General features: G+C 39.7%; 2 protein-coding genes across 5 annotated transcripts; one reads left to right on the top strand and one right to left on the bottom strand.

Moving 5' to 3' along the window:
• Positions 1 to 186: 186 nt before the first annotated feature.
• LOC106138573 (uncharacterized) lies at positions 187 to 18514 on the top strand. Of its 3 annotated transcripts, none has more exons than XM_060952674.1 (12): positions 187 to 283; positions 2087 to 2216; positions 2788 to 2891; positions 6836 to 6939; positions 7473 to 7624; positions 8131 to 8205; positions 9335 to 9450; positions 10388 to 10742; positions 11897 to 11978; positions 12871 to 13037; positions 17462 to 17594; positions 18412 to 18514. In XM_060952674.1, exons 2-12 carry the CDS (start codon positions 2093 to 2095, stop codon positions 18500 to 18502), a joined length of 1503 nt encoding a protein of 500 aa, XP_060808657.1. In that variant the 5' UTR covers positions 187 to 283; positions 2087 to 2092; the 3' UTR covers positions 18503 to 18514. The 3 variants fall into 3 exon arrangements, with proteins under 3 accessions (XP_060808657.1, XP_060808659.1, XP_060808658.1); XM_060952676.1 differs by having other exon boundaries at positions 2803 to 2891; positions 18412 to 18508; XM_060952675.1 differs by having other exon boundaries at positions 2791 to 2891; positions 18412 to 18508.
• Positions 13279 to 16809, bottom strand: LOC132903749 (uncharacterized). Of its 2 annotated transcripts, none has more exons than XM_060952672.1 (2): positions 16330 to 16809; positions 13279 to 15463 (listed from the first exon to the last, which is right to left on the bottom strand). In XM_060952672.1, exons 1-2 carry the CDS (start codon positions 16374 to 16376, stop codon positions 13417 to 13419), a joined length of 2094 nt encoding a protein of 697 aa, XP_060808655.1. In that variant the 5' UTR covers positions 16377 to 16809; the 3' UTR covers positions 13279 to 13416. The 2 variants fall into 2 exon arrangements, with proteins under 2 accessions (XP_060808655.1, XP_060808656.1); XM_060952673.1 differs by having other exon boundaries at positions 16520 to 16809.
• Positions 18515 to 22556: the final 4042 nt, after the last annotated feature.

The following is a 22556-nucleotide window of genomic DNA, read 5'->3' as shown; positions in this document are numbered from 1 at the left end:
AAAAGTATGGTACTGTTTATGAGCTGAAAATATGTAAAAGAAGAGCTGACGTAATGGAGTTTTTATGAAATACCGATAATATTCCGGTCGAACCGATAAAGTCTATGTATAGACTAGTGGTCCATGGGTCCATCCCATTGTCCATCTGTCCCTTTATTTATTAATATCTGTGGTCTGTCCCTTCACTAGTTTAGTCCAATATGGAAGTGAAACGTATGATAACATAAGCTGGACTAAACAATTAGAAAATAAATTAGTTTCAATTGATTTTACACTTATTTTGGTGAGTGAAGTTCAAATATAAATTATTCCGACTCTGTAATAAATTAGTTTAATTGTAAATTTCGTAGAAATTTCAATTTAAGTTAAAACTAAAAATCTCAAATTATACGTCACTTCATTTTACCGGTAACACTTCATCTTTTTTATTATATTTTACTTCATATTTTCAACTTATATTTTACACACTTTCGTTATTGAATAAAAGATAATACTTATGTTTATTTTTTCTTAAAGTTTCAACAATCGTTCAATAAACTTTCGAGGAAAAATATTGTTCGTAATGTAATATAGTGTTTGTGTAAACAAATTGTTCCTGAGAAAATAAAAACTGTACATAATTTAACAGTTTATTGATATTCAGGAGGATTTTGTGTAAGAAAAATAAATATTCGATGTTTATTGTCATTCGGATGGCATTGTCGTCTTGTCTCGCTCGTTCCTTTGTGATGTTGTATGCATGCATCTCTGTTGCACTCGATGCATGACTGTCAAGAGGTTATTTTGTGGTACATATTCGAATGTTATCTTATTATTTTGAGAGGTCATTATTTATTTTGATAACTAGAATAGTTTATCTTCTCTCAAAATATTTTAAAATTCTGGATTAACTGTTAATTACAGTTGTTTATACTGCATATTTTTCCTACCCTATGCTTCCACTTGTGGAGTAGACAGTACCTCAAATTGAGATGAGGTCCATCTCTAGGGTTGCCAAGAGTCCGGTTGAAGCCAGCCATGGTCAGGGTTTTTGATTGTCTACATACATACATATAGTCACAACTATATCCTTTGCAAGTAGACAGAGCTGACAGCCTCCAAAAGACTGAAGGGCTGTTTTTTACTTATAGACTTTCTCTAGTTTCATCAACAATCATATTTTATACAACTTTAGGCTGATTGCCCCCGAGCTTGCATAAAGAGAGTTATGAAAGAGGTAGTCTCTGCCTACCCCTCTAGGAAAGAGGTGTGATTTTTATGTATGTATGTATTACTTTGTCCGACCTCTGTTACCCTGCAGGGTCACCTGAACATGCTTGGATTTCTTTCTTTTTCTCTAGTTTCATCAACAATCATATTTTTTACAACTTGACTGATATTCAAATTTTAATACTTGCATTATTTATAAATAGTATAATGCAACGTGAAAGTTTAAAGTCAGTTGTCATTAAGTCATTCAGCTGAAAGTGTCTACGCCGCAAGGAATATAGTAGTAATACATAGAAAGATATGTATTATACATACATAAAATGACTATACATATAGGACCACTCCATCTCTATCCCACGGATGTCGTAAAAGGCGACTAAGGGATAGGCTTATAAACTTGGGATTCCTCTTTTAGACGATGGCCTAGCAACCTGTCACTATTTGAATCTCAATTATATCTTAAAGCCAAATAGCTGAACGTGGCCTTTCAGTCTTTACAAGACTGTTGGGTCTGTCTACCCCGCAAGGGATATAGACGTGATTATATGTATGTATGTATAAAATAATAGCGACCCGCCCCGGCTTCGCACGGGTGCAAAATTCGGAAAAAATTATACATAGAAACCTTCCTCTTGAATCACTCTACCTGTTACAAAAAACTGCATCAAAATCCGTTGCGTAATTTTAAAGATTTAAGCATACAAACAAACAGGCTAAAATAGCGACTTTGTTTTATACTATGTAGTGATACATATAAAGATGTAATAAAATGTATGTTATTCTGGGTCTTCAGCTACCTACATCCTGACATACTCACAAACTTGAAGTGATAATAGAATAGTATTCTAGAGGAAAAAATAAATGATTATGTTTTCAGCACACAATGTCGACGCCGGGTCGCGGTCGCGGGTACCCGGGGCGCCACCACGCGCGCGAGCCGCGCCCCGGGGACGCGCCCGAAGCCGAGCCCGCCCGGGGACTACCGCAGCTCAGCCCTAAACCTATAGGTATGTTTATCATACATACATAAAATCACGCCTCTTTCCCGGAGGGGTAGGCAGAGACTACCTCCTTCCACTTGCCACGATCTCTGCATATTTCCTTTGCTTCATCCACATTCATAACTCTCTTCATGTAAGCTGGGCGGTTTCGGGTACTTTTGACCTGACCCTTTACCGGGACGTCCTTAATTTGATCAAGATACGTTCGTCTAGGTCTTCCCACTCCGACCTTTCCCTCCACACCCTCCATGTTTAACCCATACTTATATCATCAGGAAAAAAAATATATATAAAGAAATAAGGACCACCCCATCTCTTTCCCATGGACGTCGTAAAAGGCGACTAAGGGATAGGCTTATAAACTTGGGCTTCTTCTTTTAGGAGACAGGCTAGCAACCTTTCACTATTTGAATGTTATATATCCTAAAGCCTTCCTCGATAAATGGTCTATTCAACACAAAAAGTATTTTTCAATTCGAACCAGTAGTTCCTGAGATTAGCGCTTCAAACATACAAGCAAACAAACAAACTCTTCAGCTTTATAATATTAGTATATGTAAATTAACGCCAGAGACAGCGGCAACTGTTTCAGATCCCGAAGACGAGAGGAGTATGGACGATGAAGCGGCAATGAATGAATTACTTGCTATGGATGAGCAGTATGCACCGCTTTTGGCTTTGGTGAGTTTCACAATGTGATACATACATACATACATATGGTCACGTCTATATCCCTTGCGGGGTAGACAGAGCCAACAGCCTTGAAAAGACTGGTAGGCCACGTTCAGCTGTTTGGCTTAATGATAAAATTGAGATTCTAGCCCGTCGCCTAAAAAAGAATCGCAAGCAACAAAATGATATGAAATTAAATGATTGATAAATTAGACCAAACATCTGAACGTGGCCTGTCGTCAGTATTTCAAGATTGCTGTCACTGTCTACCCCGCCAATCTAAGGTCTGCCGCGCCGATGGATGCATGGCTAGGGGCGAGCCTAGTCTCGAGCGTGCCACTTCCGCCATGGGGTTGGGCGACCCCCAGGTAATGGCTAGCCTTACCCTGGCATGCGGGGCTCTGCTGGGGCGGACAAAATTGTTCCCTTGCGTCTCGTGGGAATCGCATGGATGCAAATTTTTTTAAAGAGCACCTAAATGGCGGCGATGGTGTCCGCACCCCATCACGTCTCGTTCCCGGCGGGAGCGGTATGCGGTCTGCTGAAAGCCGCTTTGCGACGATGAATGTAAGAGGAGGAATGAAGGATAAAATTGAGGAAGTATGTCAGATGATGGGTGAAAGACGGTTGGATGTGTTGTGCGTGAATGAAACGAAGCGGAAAGGATGCGACGCGACGCAGCACGGCCCTTACACGGCGTATTGGTCTGGAATTTCCAGTACCAGCCGAGGCTGTCAAGGGGTCGGTCTAATCCTTTCTGCACGAATGGCTGAGTGTGTGAATGAGTATGAGTGTGTCAGCCCTCGTCTTCTATGGATTAGGCTGAAAGTTGGAATCACTCGGATCTTCGTTTTAGGTGTTTATGCACCGTGGGATGTGGGTTCGAGGGGTACAACATCAGCAAAAAGCGAAAACGAGGAGTTCTGGAATAGTGTAAGAGAAGTATTGAAAGTTACCAAGCCAAATGAGAAGATTATTATGTTAGGTGATTTTAATGGATGGGTGGGTGTAAAGCGTGATGGATATGAAAAGGTGCTTGGTGCGTTTGGTGACGAAAAGGTGAATGATAATGGAAGAAGTGTATTAGAAATTTGTCTAGAGTGGGATCTTTTTGTGTCGAACTCAATGTTTCAACATAAAGAGATCCACACCTACACAAGAGTGGAAGGTATTTTAAAAAGTATGATAGACTTTGTGATTGTAGATGAAAGATTGAAGAACAAAGTGCTGGATACCCGTGCATATCGCGGTGCTGGCATTGACTCGGACCATTTACTGGTGATATCCCGGATAAGGGGTATCTTCAATCGCTGGCGGCACAGGGTAAGGGAGCAAACCAGCGCTTTGGAAAGAGTGAAAGTAGAAAATTTGCAAGATATGGATGTAGGTAAGAAGTATATTAATAGATTGAAGGATGAAATCGAAGATTTAGATGAGAGGAGCAATATTGAAGATGGATGGAAGGAATTTAAAGAAAGAATTGTGAAAGTAGCTGTTGAAGTGTGTGGTGTAAGTAGAAGAAGGAAAGGGAAAAATCACAAAAATGCGTGGATGAGTAAAGATGTGCAAGAACTTGTGCGATTAAAGAAGAAAGCATGGCTGGATTTGTTAGCAGCAAAAGCTAACTTAAGACTGCAAGAGGTTATAGATGAGGATGTGAATGAAGCACGTAAGGAATATAAAAAAATGAAAGATTTGGTTAAGAAAGCTGTGATTAGAAAGAAAGAAGAGTATAAAGAGGATTTTGATAAAAGGCTATCAGAAGACTTTCAGTCAAATCTGAAAGTATTCTGGAAATCCGTAAGGTCAGCCCGAGGAAAAACTATAACCAGAGAGCTGACTAGGATCAGATGCCAGGATGGTAGCGTTGTGAAAGGAGAAGAATGTGTGCTAAAGATATGGAAGGACTATTTTGAGAGTTTATTTGAAAAAAAGGAAGAAAATAAGAAAGAGTTCTGCTATAGCGAAGAAAAAGAGAATGAGGTGGAAGGCGAAATTGAAATGTTTGAAATTGTGGAAGCACTTAAGAGTATGAAAGCGGGTAAGGCTGCCGGGTATGATAGAGTGTCGGTCGAGATGCTTAAAGCAGGAAAAGGCGTCGTAGCTAGACAGTTGTACTGCCTTTTCAATTTGTGTTGGAGAAGCGGCCGAGTACCAAAAGATTGGTGTAAGGCTGTTATTGTGCCACTTTACAAAGGAAAAGGGTCACAACTGGACTGCAAAAATTATCGTGGTATAAGCCTGCTTAGCGTCGTCGGCAAATTGTATGCTAAGGTATTGATTAATAGAGTCAGGAATGAAACTGATGACAAAATATGGGATGCTCAAGCGGGATTTCGAAAGGGAATGGGATGTACTGATCAGGTCTTTTCTTTGCGGTGCATAGCCGAAAAGTTTTTGGCCAAGAGTCAAAAAGTCTATTGCACTTTCGTGGATTTGGAAAAGGCCTATGACAGAGTTGAGAGGAATGAATTGTGGTCAGCACTTTCTATGCATGGGGTGAGCAGTCTCTTGATACGAGCACTGAAATCCTTATATGAGGATTCGAGTGCTTGTGTCAGGATAAACGGAGCGCACACTGAGTGGTTTAAGATTGAGAAAGGTGTTAGGCAGGGATGTGTTGCGTCACCGTGGCTGTTCAACCTATTTATGGATAGTTGTTTGACAGATTTGAAAGAGTCTGAAAGTGGATTAAGGATGAATGAATTACTCGTCAAATGTCTGCTCTATGCCGACGATCAGGTTATACTGGCGTCATCAGCGGAGGAGTTACAGGAGATGGTAAACTGTATGCATGAAGCTTTAAAAGAGAAAGGAATGAAAGTGAACGTAAGTAAAACTAAAACACTGGTTTTTGAAATGGAGAAAGAAATGACAGCATGTAATATTTTGATTGGAGGAGAAAAAGTTGAGCAAGTGAAAGAGTTTGTATATCTAGGATCAAAGTTTACATCAGATGGCAAGTGTGATAGTGATATTGAAAGGAGAGTGAACGCGGGGAACATGGTGAATGGAGCTTTGCATGCCTTTATGAGCAGTCAGAAACTATCCAAAAAGGCTCGACTGGCTGTGCACAGGGGCGTGTTGGTCCCGACATTAATGTATGGGAGTGAAAGTTGGGTATGGCAAAAGAAGCACGAAAGCAGAATAAATGCAGTGGAAATGAGAGCGTTAAGGAGTATGTTGGGTGTGAAATTGAGTGACCGGATAAGGAACAGCGTGATAAGGGAGTGTTGTGATGTGAAAGAAGATGTAGTTACAGGAATAGAAAAGGGTATGTTGAGATGGTTCGGTCATGTGGAGAGGATGAATGAAAACAGGTTGACTAAGCAGATATACAAGGAGAGTGTGGAGGGAAAGGTCGGGGTGGGAAGACCTAGACGAACATATCTTGATCAAATTAAGGATGTCCTGGTGAAGGGTCAGGTCAAAAGTGCCCGAAACCGCCGAGCTTGCATGAGGAGAGTTATGAATGTGGATGAAGCAAAGGAAGTATGCAGGGATCGTGGCAAGTGGAAAGAGGTAGTCTCTGCCTACCCCTCCGGGAAAGAGGCGTGAGTTTATGTATGTATGTATGTATGTCTACCCCGCAAAGGATATAGACGTGATTATATGGATGGATGGAGAAAACTGGCTTTTGCCCGCGATTTCGTCCGCGTGGTTTTTTTTTCGCAACATTAAAATTGTTGAGTGTGGAGGGAAAGGTTGGAGTTGGAAGACCTAGACGAACGTATCTTGATCAAATTAAGGACGTCCTGGCAAAGGGTCAGGTCGAGAGTACCCGAAACCGCCGAGCCTGCATGAAGAGAGTTATGAATGTAGATGAAGCGAAAGAAGTGTGCAGAGATCGTAGCAAGTGGAAAGAGGTAGTCTCTGCCTACCCCTCCGGGAAAGAGGCGTGATTTTATGTATGTATGTATGTATTAAAATTGTTTTTATTTTATTTTTTTCAGTTGGAACAATTCTCACCGGGCGAAGACGGTATCCAGTTCAACAGGAAACTTCGCAACTTCGAAGCAACGGTCACGAAGATGTGTCCAGATGAGAATTCATTGCAGTTAGTATCTTAGTACACCTCATCACAAACTCGACATCACTTTTAGTTCAAGTCTTTACTACTAAAGACTGAAAGTGGCATTTCAGTCTTTTCAAGACTGTTGGCTCTGTCTACCCCGCAAGGGATATAGACGAGACCATATGTATGTATGTATGTTTACATACAAACATTGAGTCACGTCTATATCTCTTATGAATGGTCACGTTCAGCTATTAAGCTTAATGATAGAATTGAGACTCAAATAGTGACAGGTTGCTAGCCCATCGCCTAAAAGAAGAATCCCAAGTCTGTAAGCCTATCCTTTAGTCGCCTTTTACGACATCCACGGGAATGAGACGGAGTGGTCCTATTCTTTTTTTGTATTGGTGCCGGGAACCACACGGCACTACATAGTACCTAGTAGTAGTAGTAGTAGCAGCATAGTATGTAAACATGTATTTTTTGCAAGTGGAAAGAGGTAGTCTCTGCCTACCCCTCCGGGATAGATGCGTGATTTTATGTATGTATATATGTGTTTTTTCAATTCCACACAGACAGGCCTTCGCCACGTTCCGAGCGGCCGCGCTCAGGAACTCTTCCACGGCCAGGAAGCTGGCTTCGGTGGGCGCTTCGTTCACGCGCCAGCAGCGGCAGCAGCTGCTGAGGGGAGCCCTACTCAACGTTGTGATGCAGGGGACCTTCTCCAGTGAGTCTTATGATGCTATGTTGGAAATGTCCCATAATCTACTATTAATGTTATAAAGATGAAGTGTTTGTTTGTTTGAAAGCGCTAATCTCAGGAACTTATGGTCACTATTAGTATATGAAACTAATATCTACCTATACTTTTGAAATGTCCCACTATTAGTATATGAAACCTATATCTACCTATACTAATATTATTGAATTTGAATTGAAAAATTCTTGTTGCGTTGAATAGACCATTTATCGAGGTAGGCTTTAAGGCTATATAACATCACGCTGCAACTATTAGGAACATAGAAATAATGGAAAATGTGAAAAAAAAAGGAAAATTATTAATTTCGCCTATTAAGTTCGGCGGGTCGTGTTTTTTCCCGAGGACTGTTCTCTCAGTTCGAGATTCGCTTCCATTTCTACCGGTTACAGACGTTGAACTCGGTAGCTAGACAGCTCGGTCACCCAGGTACTTATTACTAACCATTTAATTGGTTTCATTTTGTTTGTTTTCAGAACTGGACATTCTGGAGAGGGCGAATCCACAATTTCTGATTAATGCCGCTAATCTTATGGGAGACTATTTTGCAGGTAATTAAGTAATTATTTCATTTTTATTAAAATTTGTTATACATATTTTTAAAGTGGTAATATCGAAGTAAAAATTACATATAGGTATATTTTATTAATTTACATCTGTAATTCAGTGTGTCTAGGGTACTATAAAATAGAACCACTCCATTTATTTCCCATACATACATATGGTCATGTCTATATCCCTTGCGGGGTAGACAGAGCCAACGGTCTTGAAAAGACTGAATGGTCACATTCAGCTATTTGGCTTAATGACAGAATTGAGACTCAAACAGTGATAGATGCTAGCCCATCGCCTAAAGAAGAATCCCAAGTTTGTAAGCCTATCCCTTAGTCGCCTTTTACGACACCCATGGGAAAGAGATAGAGTCCTATTCTTTTTTGTATTGTTGCCGGGAACCACACGGCACTTTCTTTCCCATGGATGTTGTACAAGGCGACTAAAGGATAGGCTTATAAGCTTTTGATTCTTCTTGTAGTTGATGTGCTAGCAACCTCTCACTATTTGAATCTCAATTCCATCATTACGTCATACAGCTGAATGTGACCTTTCAATCTTCAGAGTCTCTTAGAGTCTGTTGGCTCTGTCTACCCTGCAGGGGAAATGGACGTGCCTTATGTTTCTTGGGACTATGGAACCATAAAACCATTACCCTGCAAAGGTTGCGGAGGTCAGACGGGAGTCGCTTCGTGTAAAAACCTGACTCACCCAATCCAGGGTCCATGGTCAAAGGCACACCCCGGGCTCCTCTCCAGAGCGGTGAGGATGCAAACGGGACTGAAGCCAGGAGGAAGAAGAATAACAAAGATGATATTACATACATACATATAATCAAGTCTATATCCCTTGCGGGGTAGACAGAGCCAACAGTCTTGAAAAGACTGATAGGCCACGTTCAGCTGTTTGGCTTTATGATGGAATTGAGATTAAAATAGTGACAGGTTGCTAGCCCATCGCCTAAAAGAAGAATCCCAAGTTTATAGGCCTATCCTTTAGTCGCCTTTTACGACATCCATGGGAACGAGTGCTGCTTTGTGCTGGGAATCACACGTCACTTATTTGTGCCGGGAACCACACGGCACAACACGAGGATGATATTTAAAAACTAAATGATTTAATTTACAGAGGCACGTCTCTGCAATGGAAACAAAGTACACATATTGGCCAGTCCGCTGTTACAGTACCTCCGGGCGCTATTGGCCTCGGACCACATCAGGGCTCATCGCAGTCTGGCCACACAGGTATGTCCCTTTTATATATTTACTAGCTGTGCCAGCGACTTCATCCGCGTGGAGCAGTTATTTTGGGCATCATTGAAGCCCTCAAGGATGTATAATTTAACCCGTTTTTTTTCCACATTTTCTATTATTTTTATCGCTTCTAATAGTTGCAGCGTGATGTTGTATAGCCTAAAGCCTTCCTCGATAAATGGTCTAATGCAGTAGTTCCTGAGATTAGCGCGTTCAAACAAATAAACTCTTCAGCTTTATAATATTGATATAATATAGATTATTATACCTTTTTGGTGCCGCATGGTTTCTTTCCCATGGAAGTCGTATAGAGCGACTTAGGGATAGGCTTTCAAACTTGGGATTCTTCTTGCAGGATATCACATGTAAATCCCTTGCGAGGTACACGGAGCCAACAGTCTTTAAAAAGACTGAAAGGCCACGTTCAGATTTATTGGCTTTATGGTGGAAATGAGGTTCAAATAGTGACAGGTTGCTAGCCCATCGCTATTTGAATTTCTCAAATCTCAATTTATCATAAAGCCAAACAGCTGAACGTGGCCTATCGGTATTTTCAAGACTGTCCGCTCTGTCTACCCCGCAAGGTATACAGACGTGACTATATTGTAGTCACGTCTGTATACCTTACGGGGCACACAGTATGTATGTATAATTTTTCTTTTTTGCCCGTTCCATACATACATACATATGGTCACGCCCATATCCCCTGCGGGGTAGACAGAGCCAACTGAATGGCCACGTTCAGCTGTTTGGCTTAATGATAGAATTGAGATGCAGATAGTGACAGGTAATACATACATACACAAAATCACGCCTCTTTCCCGGAGGGGTAGGCAGAGACTACCTCTTTCCACTTGCCACGATCTCTGCACACTTACGTACTTGACAGGAGGTAATATTGCATAATTATGTATCGCCCGTTTTCCAGTTAATGCAGAACGGCCGCGAACTGCTCTCTCAGCACACCGCTCAGGAGCTGGACGACTTGTCCATCTCCATCCGTCTCCGGCTGCTCAGCCCACCTTCCATGTCCATGATATGGTTGCTACTCTCCGCTGACCTCTGCCTGAACAAGTTCCTGCCGTTGCCCAATACGTTGCAGCAGTTCTACGCTTCCCACCTGGAGCTGACTTCGGATGAGGGTTACAGCGAAGTCAGCTATGGCTCGTGGAGGAGGGGGGACGATGGGGGGGCGGAGAGGGTGAACCAGAGCTTGGCTCAGGTCAGCCTGGACGAAGCTGATGCCAAGCCGAAGCTGAGGCCGATACTCGGCGCTGGTGCTGGTGAGTGTTACAATTATGTTTGTTTGTTTGTATGTATACATCACTATGTAGTATGAAACAAAGTCGCTATTTTAGTCTGTTTGTCTATTTTGATGCGGTTTTTTGTAACAGGTAGAGTGATTCAAGAGGAAGGTTTTTATGTATAATATTACATTTATAATTTTGCACCCGTGCGAAGACGGGGCGGGTCGCTAGTAAATACATACATACATAAAATCACGCCTCTTTCCCGGAGGGGTAGGCAGAGACCACCTCTTTCCACTTGCCACGATCTCTGCACACTTCCTTCGCTTCGTCCACATTCATAACTCTCTTCATGCAAGCTCGGCGGTTTCGGGTACTTTTGACCGTTTGTATGTATGTAAACTCTATATTGCACATGACGAGTGGTTCCCGTCACCATTAAAAATAATATCTTATATATTAATATATACATACATATGGTCACGGCTATATCCCTTGCTGGCTAGACAGAGCCAACAGCCGAAAAGACTGATAAGCCACGATCAGCTATTCGGCTTAATGATAGAATTGAGATTCAACTAGTGTCAGGTTGCTAGCCCATCGCCTAAAAAAGAATCCCAAGTTTGGAAGCCTATCCCTTAGTCGCCTTTTACGACAACCATGGGAAGGAGATAAAGTGGTCCTATTCTTTTTTGTATTGGTGCCGGGAACCACACGGCACTGTGTTTTACCATTATGTTTGTTTGTTTATAAAATCTTTATTGCACATGAAAAGAAATGCCGTGTGGTTCCCGGGACAGATATTTTTTTTTAATTTTTTTTTTATTGAAGATGTGAACCACCAATTTAAGTAAAAATAAGAATAGGCCCACTCACATGAATAGCGACTAAGGGATAGGCTTTTTATCGTCTTTTAGGTGATGGCCTAGAGACCTGTCTCTATTTAAATCTCAATTCTATCATAAGCCTAACATCTGTCAGACTCTTCAAAACTGTTGACTCTGTCTAGTCGAAAGGGATATATAGACGTGATCATAAAAATAAATACATACGGGACAAATTACACAGATTGAGTTAGCCTCGAAGTATGTTCGAGACTTGTGTTACGAGATACTAACTCGACGATACTATATATTTATATATACATATATATATATATGAATAAATGAATGAATGAATATTTGTTACAGGTCTACTAAGACAAGAACAAGCACAGTCAGTCACTCAGGACAGTTTCGAGACGTGGACTCCTAAGAACAGTCTCTCTAAACGGTAAGTTATTTATAGAGTATTATCAAGAGTTATATTATCAAGAGTACCCGAAACCGCCGAGCTTGCATGAAGAGAGTTATGAATGTGGATGAAGCGAAGGAAGTGTGCAGAGATCGTGGCAAGTGGAAAGATGTAGTCTCTGCCTACCCCTCCGGGAAAGAGGCGTGATTTTATGTATGTATGGGAATAAGACGGGGTGGTCCTATTCTATTTTTATTTTATTAGTGCCGGTAACCACACGACACACGTTTAGAACGCGTTTTTACACCTACCCCTCCGGGAAAGAGGCGTGATTTTATGTATGTATGTATGTATGGGAATAAGACGGGGTGGTCATATTCTATTTTTATTTTATTAGTGCCGGTAACCACACGACACACGTTTAGTACGCGTTTTTACACCTACCCCTCCGGGAAAGAGGCGTGATTTTATTATGTATGTTTGTGTGTATGTATTTTAGTTTAATATACCTAACACTTTTACACATTATTATAATTGTATAACATATTTTTACTAAGTTATTTTTAACTGTTTAATGCTTCATTATATGCTATTACTAGAGGCCGCCCGCGACTTCGTCCGCATGGAAACCCTATCAATCCCGCGGGAACTCTGGGATAAAAAGTAGCCTATGTGTTATTCTGGGTCTTCAGCTACCTACATACCTGAACTAATAACTAATTTCATGGTAATCGGTTCAGTAGTTTTTGCGTGAAAGAGTAACAAACATCCATACAAACTTTCGCCTTTATAATAGTAGTAGGATTACAGAGCGGGGTCTCCTGGTACAGGCTTGCACGCTTAAAAGGAGACTTCAATCACATCCATTTTGTATACTTTGCGCTTGAAGAAATAAACTATTTTCAATTTCAATTTGTTTCTTTCATCACAGTTACGACCTGAACTCGTGGCGGCAAAACGACGAGGAGTGCAGTTCGATTCCCGGCGCCGCTTTTCCCTTAGTGCCCGACTACCCGCCGCCCGACAGCTTCCAACCGCACGGCGACGGAGCGCACATTCAGCCCGTGCAAGTCGACCACGGGACACACGACGCTCAAGGTGAGAGCTTATTTCGGTAACAGTTGTGACGGCCTCCGTGGCTCAGCGGCAGTGCGCTTGTCTGTGTCGCCGAAGGGTCACGGGTTCGAATCCCGGTGAAGGCATGATGAGAAAAGAAGTTTTTCTGATTGGTCTGGGTCTTGGATACATATATATGGTTACTAGGGCTTGAATATCGGATCATTTTTCAATTCCGGAATTGAGTTCTGATATTAAGCAATCCAGTTCCGGAATTCCGGAATTTGAAGCTTCCTTCTAAAATGGCATACAACTATATTATAATGAAACTAAGGGCTATTGTTATAAGTAGAAATAAAAAACCATTAAAAGAGCTATTTACTTTAATAAAATTACTAATTAAATAAAAATTACCCACAGCTCAGATAGACTTCTGTTGGTAATGAAATTTTAAAAAAGTTAGTGCATCTAAACTGTTGTCTTTCAACGAACTTCTCACACGGCTACAAACGTTTGAAACTGCTGAAAACGCGCGTTCAGCCTCCACACTGGTAGGTGGAATTGTTTTTAAATATTCGAAACATTTAGTCAGATATTGACCTCTTCCGCCGCCGTTTTCAAATACCGCCATTTCAACTCTTAGCAAACTTTCCAGATCAATATTTGTTGTTTTCTTTTTACTTTTCATAGTAACTCTTCGTCTCTGAATAGTTTCTTGTAATTTTTGTTTCATACTCATTCCTTGTGCTTCTTCATTCACGTTTTCTTCAGCAGACTTCTCACAGTTTTCTTCTTCCGGGCTTAGTGAATCGTCCAACCTTTTAATTATTTTCACAATTTCTTCTAACATTTCGTTGCTTGTCGGTTTAGAAAATGTCTCACGGTCAAAGTTGTCTTCGTGATAATCTTCTGAATCGTAAAGATACACCAAAACAGATGCTATAGGGAGACGTCTTTCCTTAATGCGGTTCCTAAGGCTTTGTGCCAGATTTTTGCTAATGTTACCGTTTTGGTTACTATCTAAAGACTTTAACATGAATTTAAGAGCTGTATCGGCCGTCATCAAATCAGCGTCTCTCTGACAAAGCGACTCTACAGTTATCTTAACGACATGAAGACTTTCGTGTAAAGCTTTAAGTACTGCTACTGCTTCTTCATTGACAGGCACTACTATGTCTAAGTCTAGAAATCCTTTGGTGATAGCAGACCTGAGCTTTAAAAACCTTTCAATCATATCGCTTAAACTTGACCATCTAGTTTTACAATCAAGAATGAGGTTCAGTTCTTTTCCATATTCTGCTACTACGTATTTTTGTATGGCTTCATTTTTTAAGCTTGATTTTCGTACTGACCTGACCAGCTTTCTAATCTTTTCAATAACATTTTCAAAGTTTAATTGTCTTTTTTCCATTTCTTGCTGTACAGAGGCCCCTTCAATCTCAAAACCTCCAATTTCTTCGTCATCTTCATCGTCATTATCTTCTAATATCTGATCTTCATTTTCTACATATTCAGAAGCAGATATATCAACAATATCAGTTATATCCATGGCCACAAAATCCTCCTGTCTCGTTTCAGTATCACCTCTTTCATTATATTCACTGTTTTCTTTTTTATATAAGACATCAATCACTCCTAACTGTAAGCCATGAGCCAGACAAATTTGATGGTAGCCCTTGTAATATCGCCCCATTTTAACCATAACTGCAGCCCCATCAGATGTTAAGCAAACAACGTCTTTGTCCAAATCAACAGCAAATTCTTTAAGATGTTGTTTCAAGTAATGGTATGCTGTTATTGCAGGCATACTGCCTACAATTCTCACAAGGCCGAGATTTTTGAAGTTATCCTTAAATTTATCGGAGTGTAAATTAACATTCATGTAACGTCTATTGCGGATTGATGTATACTCATCAAGCGATACAGAATATCGTCTTGTTTTATCTTGTGAAATTTGCTGTCGGAGTTGTTTTTTTAAGAATTTGTGCTGATTAAGTACAATGTCTCTTATAGCGCTACCAGACGCCGGCAAATTATATCCACATTTGTGGAAAAGATCTCGAAGGTCTTCAGATGTGCAAAATTTACTGAAAGGAATGCCATCAAGAGCGGCCATCCTTGACACTTTTACAGCCAGCTCTAGAGATGTGTCAAAAAAGGCAGTGATCATTTTAAGCTTTTTTGCTGCTCTGGGCATGCTGTTGCTGGTGCTAGGAGTAACGGAAGTACTACATTGAGTTTCTGATTGAGACAGCAAAAGGTTTTTTTTCTCTTTCAGATCAATAGCGTGGGTAGATTTCAAATGTACATGCAAACCTGTTGTCGCACCACCGTGGCATTTTAAAATTTTAAAGCATAATTTGCATTTACCGGATTGCCCATCTTCCGCCCTAAGAAAATGGTTCCAAACTGATGTGTCCGCTTTCCTTTTATTAAATTCCAAATATTGTGCGGGTTTTGATAGTGACCTGAAAGTAAATAAATTTCTGACTAATACATACTTATAAGATTTCGTATCGATAGAGAAAGAAAAGCTTTGTTATAAACAAATTGTGCCATTCTTTACATATCATGCGACTATATTCTGTAAAATTATACGCCGATTTAGAATATTAGTAGTATAAAAACCACCCTATTCGAATTCTCAAATGAAAACTCAATGGCGACTAAATAATATAACTTATGCCCGCTCTACGCGTTCGTCCGGCATCGCCATGAATCGATATACATTGCCTACTTTGTATGTAGTAAAAACACGGCTCATTTTAAAACGTAAGTAATGTAAGTACGTTAATTCGGCAAAAAGTTCGCCGAATGTGTTGAACGCGGATTAGGTCTACGTGCCGCGCGAGCGACTGAACAGCAGCGCGCGTGGCTCGAGGTACCTACGGCTCGGTTGCTTAGCAACGCTGTCATGTTCGCGCGTGCTGCGAAGGCGGCATGCCTAGCAACACGATAATATTTAGGTGCGGGTGCGGGCGTACGTTATATACGTGCAATACAATAATCAAACTGAGATCTATTAATGACCAGAAAATAAACCTGATAATTGTGTTATTTTTTGCATGACTATTCTGATATACGTTTCAAAACCCAATTTTTTTTGTTATTTAGTAGTAATTCGCAACAAACTAAGCAATGGCCAATGGCCATACATTGAGTAGTACGGAATAGCAAGTTTCAAAAGTTGCAAACAAATAATGCCCGTTTCCGTCACATTCACATTTCACCAATAAGCATATAAATAAAACATTTTACATTGCATGCGCAAGCAAAATCAAGCAAAAACCCTGGATGCTATAAACACCACCAGTAACCACACACGTAGACTTACGGTTTCTTAGTCACTTCTTTTCTTACGACTTTGTTTTTGCCAAACATTAGGTTGTCTCTGCGTCCCGTATATATATTACATACATACGAAGTGAACCGTTGTCGACCAATGAAATAAAATCAATATTTTACTTAAAAGTGAACAAGTATTGAATGTAGTTAATTCTGTAAAATAAGAACTTGAAACTTACATTTTAAATGTATTTATTACACGTTCGATCGTTCTCGTTCGCGTGTGATTCTTGTAACGATCCGTATTCAAATGGCGGCGATGCGGGCGGATCGGCCAAACCGAAGCGACAGTTGATCGGCCGGCGCCGGACGTGCCGCGCTACGCGGACGTGCCGCGACTCAAGCTGCGTTTTTATTTTATTTTTTTTCAATATCGAAATACCGGTTTTGCTCATCCAATTCCGGTATTTACAAACGATACTGAAATATGTCGGAATTCCGGAATTTTGTTAAAACCGGAATTCCGGAGCTCAAGCCCTAATGGTTACGTCTATATCCCTTGCGGGGTAAACAGAGCGAAACAGTCTTGAAACGACTGAATGGCCACGTTCAGATTTGGCTTAATGATATATCATATACTTACTCTTTTATAACACACTCCATGAGAAATTCATACTTACTCTATGAGATATTATCTATAGTAACGGTTGCTAAGATGGTACATATTGAAAATAAATAATTCATTATGTGAAAACATTAACATGTTTTATCTAACATGATAGAATTGAGATTCAAATAGTGACAGGTCGCTAGCCCATCGCTTAAAAGATGAATCCCAAGTTTATAAGCATATCCCTTAATCGGCCTTTAAGACACCCATGTAAAAGATATGTAGCTGTCCTATTCCAAGGTGCCTGGAACCAGATAGTGTCGATAAAATATTTGAAATTCAATTCTGTCTTAAAGCCAAACAGTTGAACGTGGCCTATAAATAAATATATACGGGACAAATTACACTGATGGGTTAGCCTCGAAGTAAGTTCGAGACTTGTGTCACGAGATACTAACTCAACGATACTATATTTTATAATAAATACTTATATAGATAAACATCCAAGACCCAGGACAATCAGAAAATGTGTGTGTATGTATATATTATTGATTCCCCATCAATGTTCCAGGCGACTTCATCCAGTTCACGGAGCGGCCGCCCCCCACTTTGGAGCGCGTCAACAACGAGATTCAAAAATCCGGGCGGCGACCCGCCGACAGCTGGAGGAGGGAGGGGGGGGACGTCAGGGAGGACGCTAACAGGTTTATATTCAACACTAGAGGCCGCCCGCGACTTCGTCCGCATGGAAACCCTATCAATCCCGCGGGAACTCTGGGATAAAAAGTAGCCTATGTGTTATTCTGGGTCTTCAGCTACCTACATACCAAATTTCATGGTAATCGGTTCAGTAGTTTTTGCGTGAAAGAGTAACAAACATCCATACATCCATACAAACTTTCGCCTTTATAATATATTCAACATTCAACATTAATTTTTCTTTTATTTATTTATTTATTAAACAATATCCATTATAGGTGGGAGTGGGAAGACCTAGACGAACGTATCTTGATCAAGTTAAGGACGTCCTGGTAAAGGGTCAGGTCAAAAGTGCCCGAAACCGCCGAGCTTGCATGAAGAGAGTTGTGAATGTGGATGAAGCGAAGGAAGTGTGCAGAGATCGTGGCAAGTGGAAAGAGGTAGTCTCTGCCTACCCCGCCGGGAAAGAGGCGTGATTTTATGTATGTATATAACTGTCCCGGCAAACGTTGTTTTGCCATAAAATATTTTTTTTTATGTTATTTCTAGTTAAAACCGTGTGGTTCCACGCACCAATAAAAAATAATTATACGACCCCTCCATCTCTTTCCCACTGATGTCGTGAAAAGCGACTAAGGGATATGCTTATAAAGTTTATATTCTTCTTAGTAAATGGAGCAAACAAGTCACTATTTAAATCTCAATTTTATCCAAATAGCCAAATAGCTGAACGTGGACTATCAGTCTTTTGAAGACTGTTGGCTCTGTCTACCCCGCAAGCGATGTAGACGTGACTATATATATGTATGTATGTATTTACAGGAACAAGCCACGCTGGAACAGACCGAGGTCTAGGGGTGACGATGATGATGAGACTGAGAAGGTTATAGAGCAGATTTCTTTGTCCAGGTAAGAGATATAATACTTTATAGGAAGTGTCTAGTCTGCCACCAGTGGTCATTTAATAAAAATAAATATACTGCCACTTGAGGTTAGATAAAAAATTATATTATTCTGCCGCTATAGGCACAATAACAAATAAGGCTATTCTGCCACAAGTGGCAAGTCAAACCAACAAAATATTCTACCGCTAGTTAGAGGCAGCATACCTACCAAAAATAAACAGCCACTAAAGCTTGCCTCAGCCTTTTGCGGCAATTGATATACTTATCAAAAAGTAGTAAATGATACACGATTTCTAAGAAATATATTTATTTTTCATGTACGAGTACATAACAACGTTTATTTAGATATTGTTCTTTTTTTTTCTTAACTCCTACTACTGTTAGATCATGTCCTTTGGGTCGACCTCTGCGTTTTCGGACAGCTGGTAATCTTATTGTTTGATTAACAAGAGCATTACAGGTCTGTGCCTGATTTAATGCCTTTAGCATTAGCTAAAGGCATTAAATCAGGCATATTATTGTCATTTCTATCTTCAGTTTTTACATGTTTCTCAGCCTTTTCTAGATTTTGTTTCTGTTCAACAGGTTTCTCTATATGTAGATTTATTTCTTTCTCATCCTGTTTATTATGTATTATAAGTTGTCTCTCTGCGTATTCTATATTTACTATCTCTAAATCTTCTGCAGTATGGTCGATTATATGTATGTGCCTTATTTGTTTTTATCGTTATATTTTCATAGTTTTTTGTGTCTTCCTTTTCTGTTTCTGGTTCAATATGTATTATTACATGTGTCTCTAAGTTTATTTTATTGCTTTCTTTTTGTTCATTATGTATTATTACTATATTTTTAGCAAATCCAATTTGCTCTGTTTCTAAAACCTCTGTAGTGTTATTGTTAATTTCTATGTTACTTGTTCTTTTAAACGTATTTTCATCTTTATTTCTGTCATCATTTTCTATTTCTTCGTCGTTTATTTCTAAATGTTGTATTTTTTTGGTCTCTTCCTTTTGATTAAGTACTGTTATTGTTTTATGGCCTTTATTATTTTAACATAGCTGTTTTGTATTTTTGCGCTACACAGAAAAAGCACTCTAAGTGCTTTTTCTGGGTTTTATCGTTAATTATAATTTACAGTAATACAAACAATGAAAAAAGTTTAAAACTTCCTCATCAACTACAAAAACAAAACACGAAAGGGTTATGTTTTTGTTTTTGTCACATTGCTAACTTCGGTACGATACTTTAACATAATGAAATATATGCTTTATATACAAGTTATAAGGAACATATTCCAATAACTAATAACTTGTGGCGGAATAGCATTTTATATTAGTCTGCCGCAATAGGAACAACTTCACTACGCTGCCCTAGTGTATTTTAAAATTAGACTTTATTAGTTTGACTAAAGGAACAAATTTGAATACCACAATACTTGTGGCAGAATTATTTAATTTCTTATTTTACCACTAGCGGCTTAGTAATTCGATTTGTTAAATGGCCGCTGGTGGCGGACTAGACACTTCCTACTTTATATATATTACTCATACACTACCTTTCCCGGAAAATGTTGTTTTGCCATATAAATAATTTTTAAGTAATGTCTAGTTAAAAAAAAAACATTAGACGTGTGAACAACTCTTATCATTAAGAGGGGTATGAAAAATAGATGTTGGCCGATTCTCAGACCAGCTCAATATGCTCACAAAATTTCATGAGAATCGGTCAAGCCGTTTCGGAGGAGTACGGGAACGAACATTGTGACACGACAATTTTATATATAAGATGTTATCACGTCTATATCCTTTGCGGAGTAGACTGAGCAAACAGTCTTGAAAAAAGTGAAAGGCCATGTTCAGCTTTAAATTTTAAATTCAAATAGTGACAGGACTCTAGCCCATCGCCTACAAGAGGAATCCCAAGTTGTTAAGCCTATCCCTTGGTCGCCTTTTACGACATCCACAGGAAAGATATGCGAGTGGATATATTTTAAAGTGCTGGAAGCCAGACGGAATTATATTATATATAATATATATACATATATTCAGAATCCAGGGTATAGTTCGAATTCACATACTTGAGAAATCCCCAACTTGAATTAGTTCTTTCACAAATTGTAATATGTTATTTCTTTTTTACATACATACATAAAATCACGCCTCTTTCCCGGAGGGGTAGGCAGAGACTACCTCTTTCCACTTGCCACGATCTCTGCACACTTCCTTCGCTTCATCCACATTCATAACTCTCTTCATGCAAGCTCGGCAAGCAATTTCTTTTTTACATTTCCATATTTTAAAAACTCTAATACCCTTCAATGGCCAGGAGTTCCCGGGAGTCCCGGCCGCCCGCCCGGGATCAGGACGAGAACGGCAAGGCCCTGTCCCGCCGCCACGTGTCGGACGTGCCCCGCAACCACAAGTATTGGGATCACGACGACCGTTGCGACAAAGACTACAATAGTTAGTGATTTATTTTCAAATTGATATCAAAAAACATGTCGGCCGATTCACAGACCAACACAATATAGGTATGCTCATAAAATTTCATGAGAATCGGTCGAGCCGTTTCGGAGGAGTACGGGAACGGACATTGTGACACGAGAATTTTATATATATATATATATATATATATATGGTAGTAATGCGCAAAATTTATCGCTGAAAATGTGCAGTCTTTGGAGGGAGTGTTCAAAATCTTTATTGCATAAAGTACATCAGTTGAAATACATCAGTTACTGCTTATAAATAGGTACAATATGAACACTGTTGGGCGTCGCGATTTTAAACATACACAGACATATTTGCGATATTGATTTGAAATTGTTTTTCCATAAAACTCTATTTCTGTAGCTCGAGTTGATAAAATAATGAAAAAGAGTTCATGAAACAATGTTGGCAATTTTGATGTGGATCTCGTGAGCGAAAAGAGAATGCCAATTGCCTTCTTTTTTCTTTTAAATAGACTGTTAAAGACTCAATTGCTGCATGGATCGTTAAAGTTATACAATTGACACGAATTAAAAAAAAGTACCTTAGCGACCGAGCGGTGCTCGTTAAGTGGAGCCGTAAAATATTGTAAAATCAAGTAACCATTAAAATAAACGCTCAAAAATATAAAGATAGTTTGTTGAAACATTACGCTGAGTCAGGAGTCCTTTACAATGTCTGTCATTGTTCGTGGTACATACATACGTACACATTGCACATTCACCTTTGTTTTATTACTGTTAATTATGTATGTAACTGACAAATATACAGCGGACCTCCGGTTATCCGACGAACATTATGGGCAGGGCGGTGTCGGACTATCGAATTTGTCGGATTATAGAGCACTATCTAAGACCCCCATAGTCATAGTTCGGATTTTTTCACAAAAGACATACATACATACATATGGTCACGTCTATATCCTTCGCGGGGTAGACAGAGCCAACGGTCTTGAAAAGACTGAATGGCCACGTTCAGCTATTTGGCTCAATGATAGAATTGTGATTCAAATAGTGACAGGTTGCTAGCCCATCGCCCAAAAAAGAATCTTGTAAGCCTATCCCTTAGTCGCCTTTTACGACATCCATGGGAAAGAGATGGAGTGGTCCTATTCTTTTTTTGTATTGGTGCCGGGAACCACACGGCACACAAAAGACTACCTTGTTATCTGACAAATTACATATCCAACGATAAGATTCAAGGTTTAAACTAAGTAAAACAGTACTCACGCGCCGAGCACAATAGCGGTGGCGCGTACAAGTTGTAACATGTTCAAACATACTCTATTTAGTTTGTGTTCAAACCTGCATTATCTGCATTAGTAGCGAAGATTGTCAAATATGTTATAATACATATTTGAAGACATGTCAGATTATCGGGGGTCCACTGTATTGTCATAGATTAAAACAAGAATTTTGTCAATAAATTTATGTCAAAAATATGGTATTGGTTTTGCATATAAAGTACTACAGGTATTGTGCGGACGTAACTTACCTATATTTTACTGCTTAATTTATGTGGTATTTAGAAATGGTTTAATGCAACGCGAAAGATAAAAATTAGTTTTATGGTA

This window comes from Amyelois transitella, chromosome 29, assembly GCF_032362555.1.
Source record: "Amyelois transitella isolate CPQ chromosome 29, ilAmyTran1.1, whole genome shotgun sequence".
In the NCBI taxonomy this organism is placed as follows: domain Eukaryota; kingdom Metazoa; phylum Arthropoda; class Insecta; order Lepidoptera; family Pyralidae; genus Amyelois; species Amyelois transitella.
This window is presented reverse-complemented; position numbering and strand designations above follow the sequence as displayed.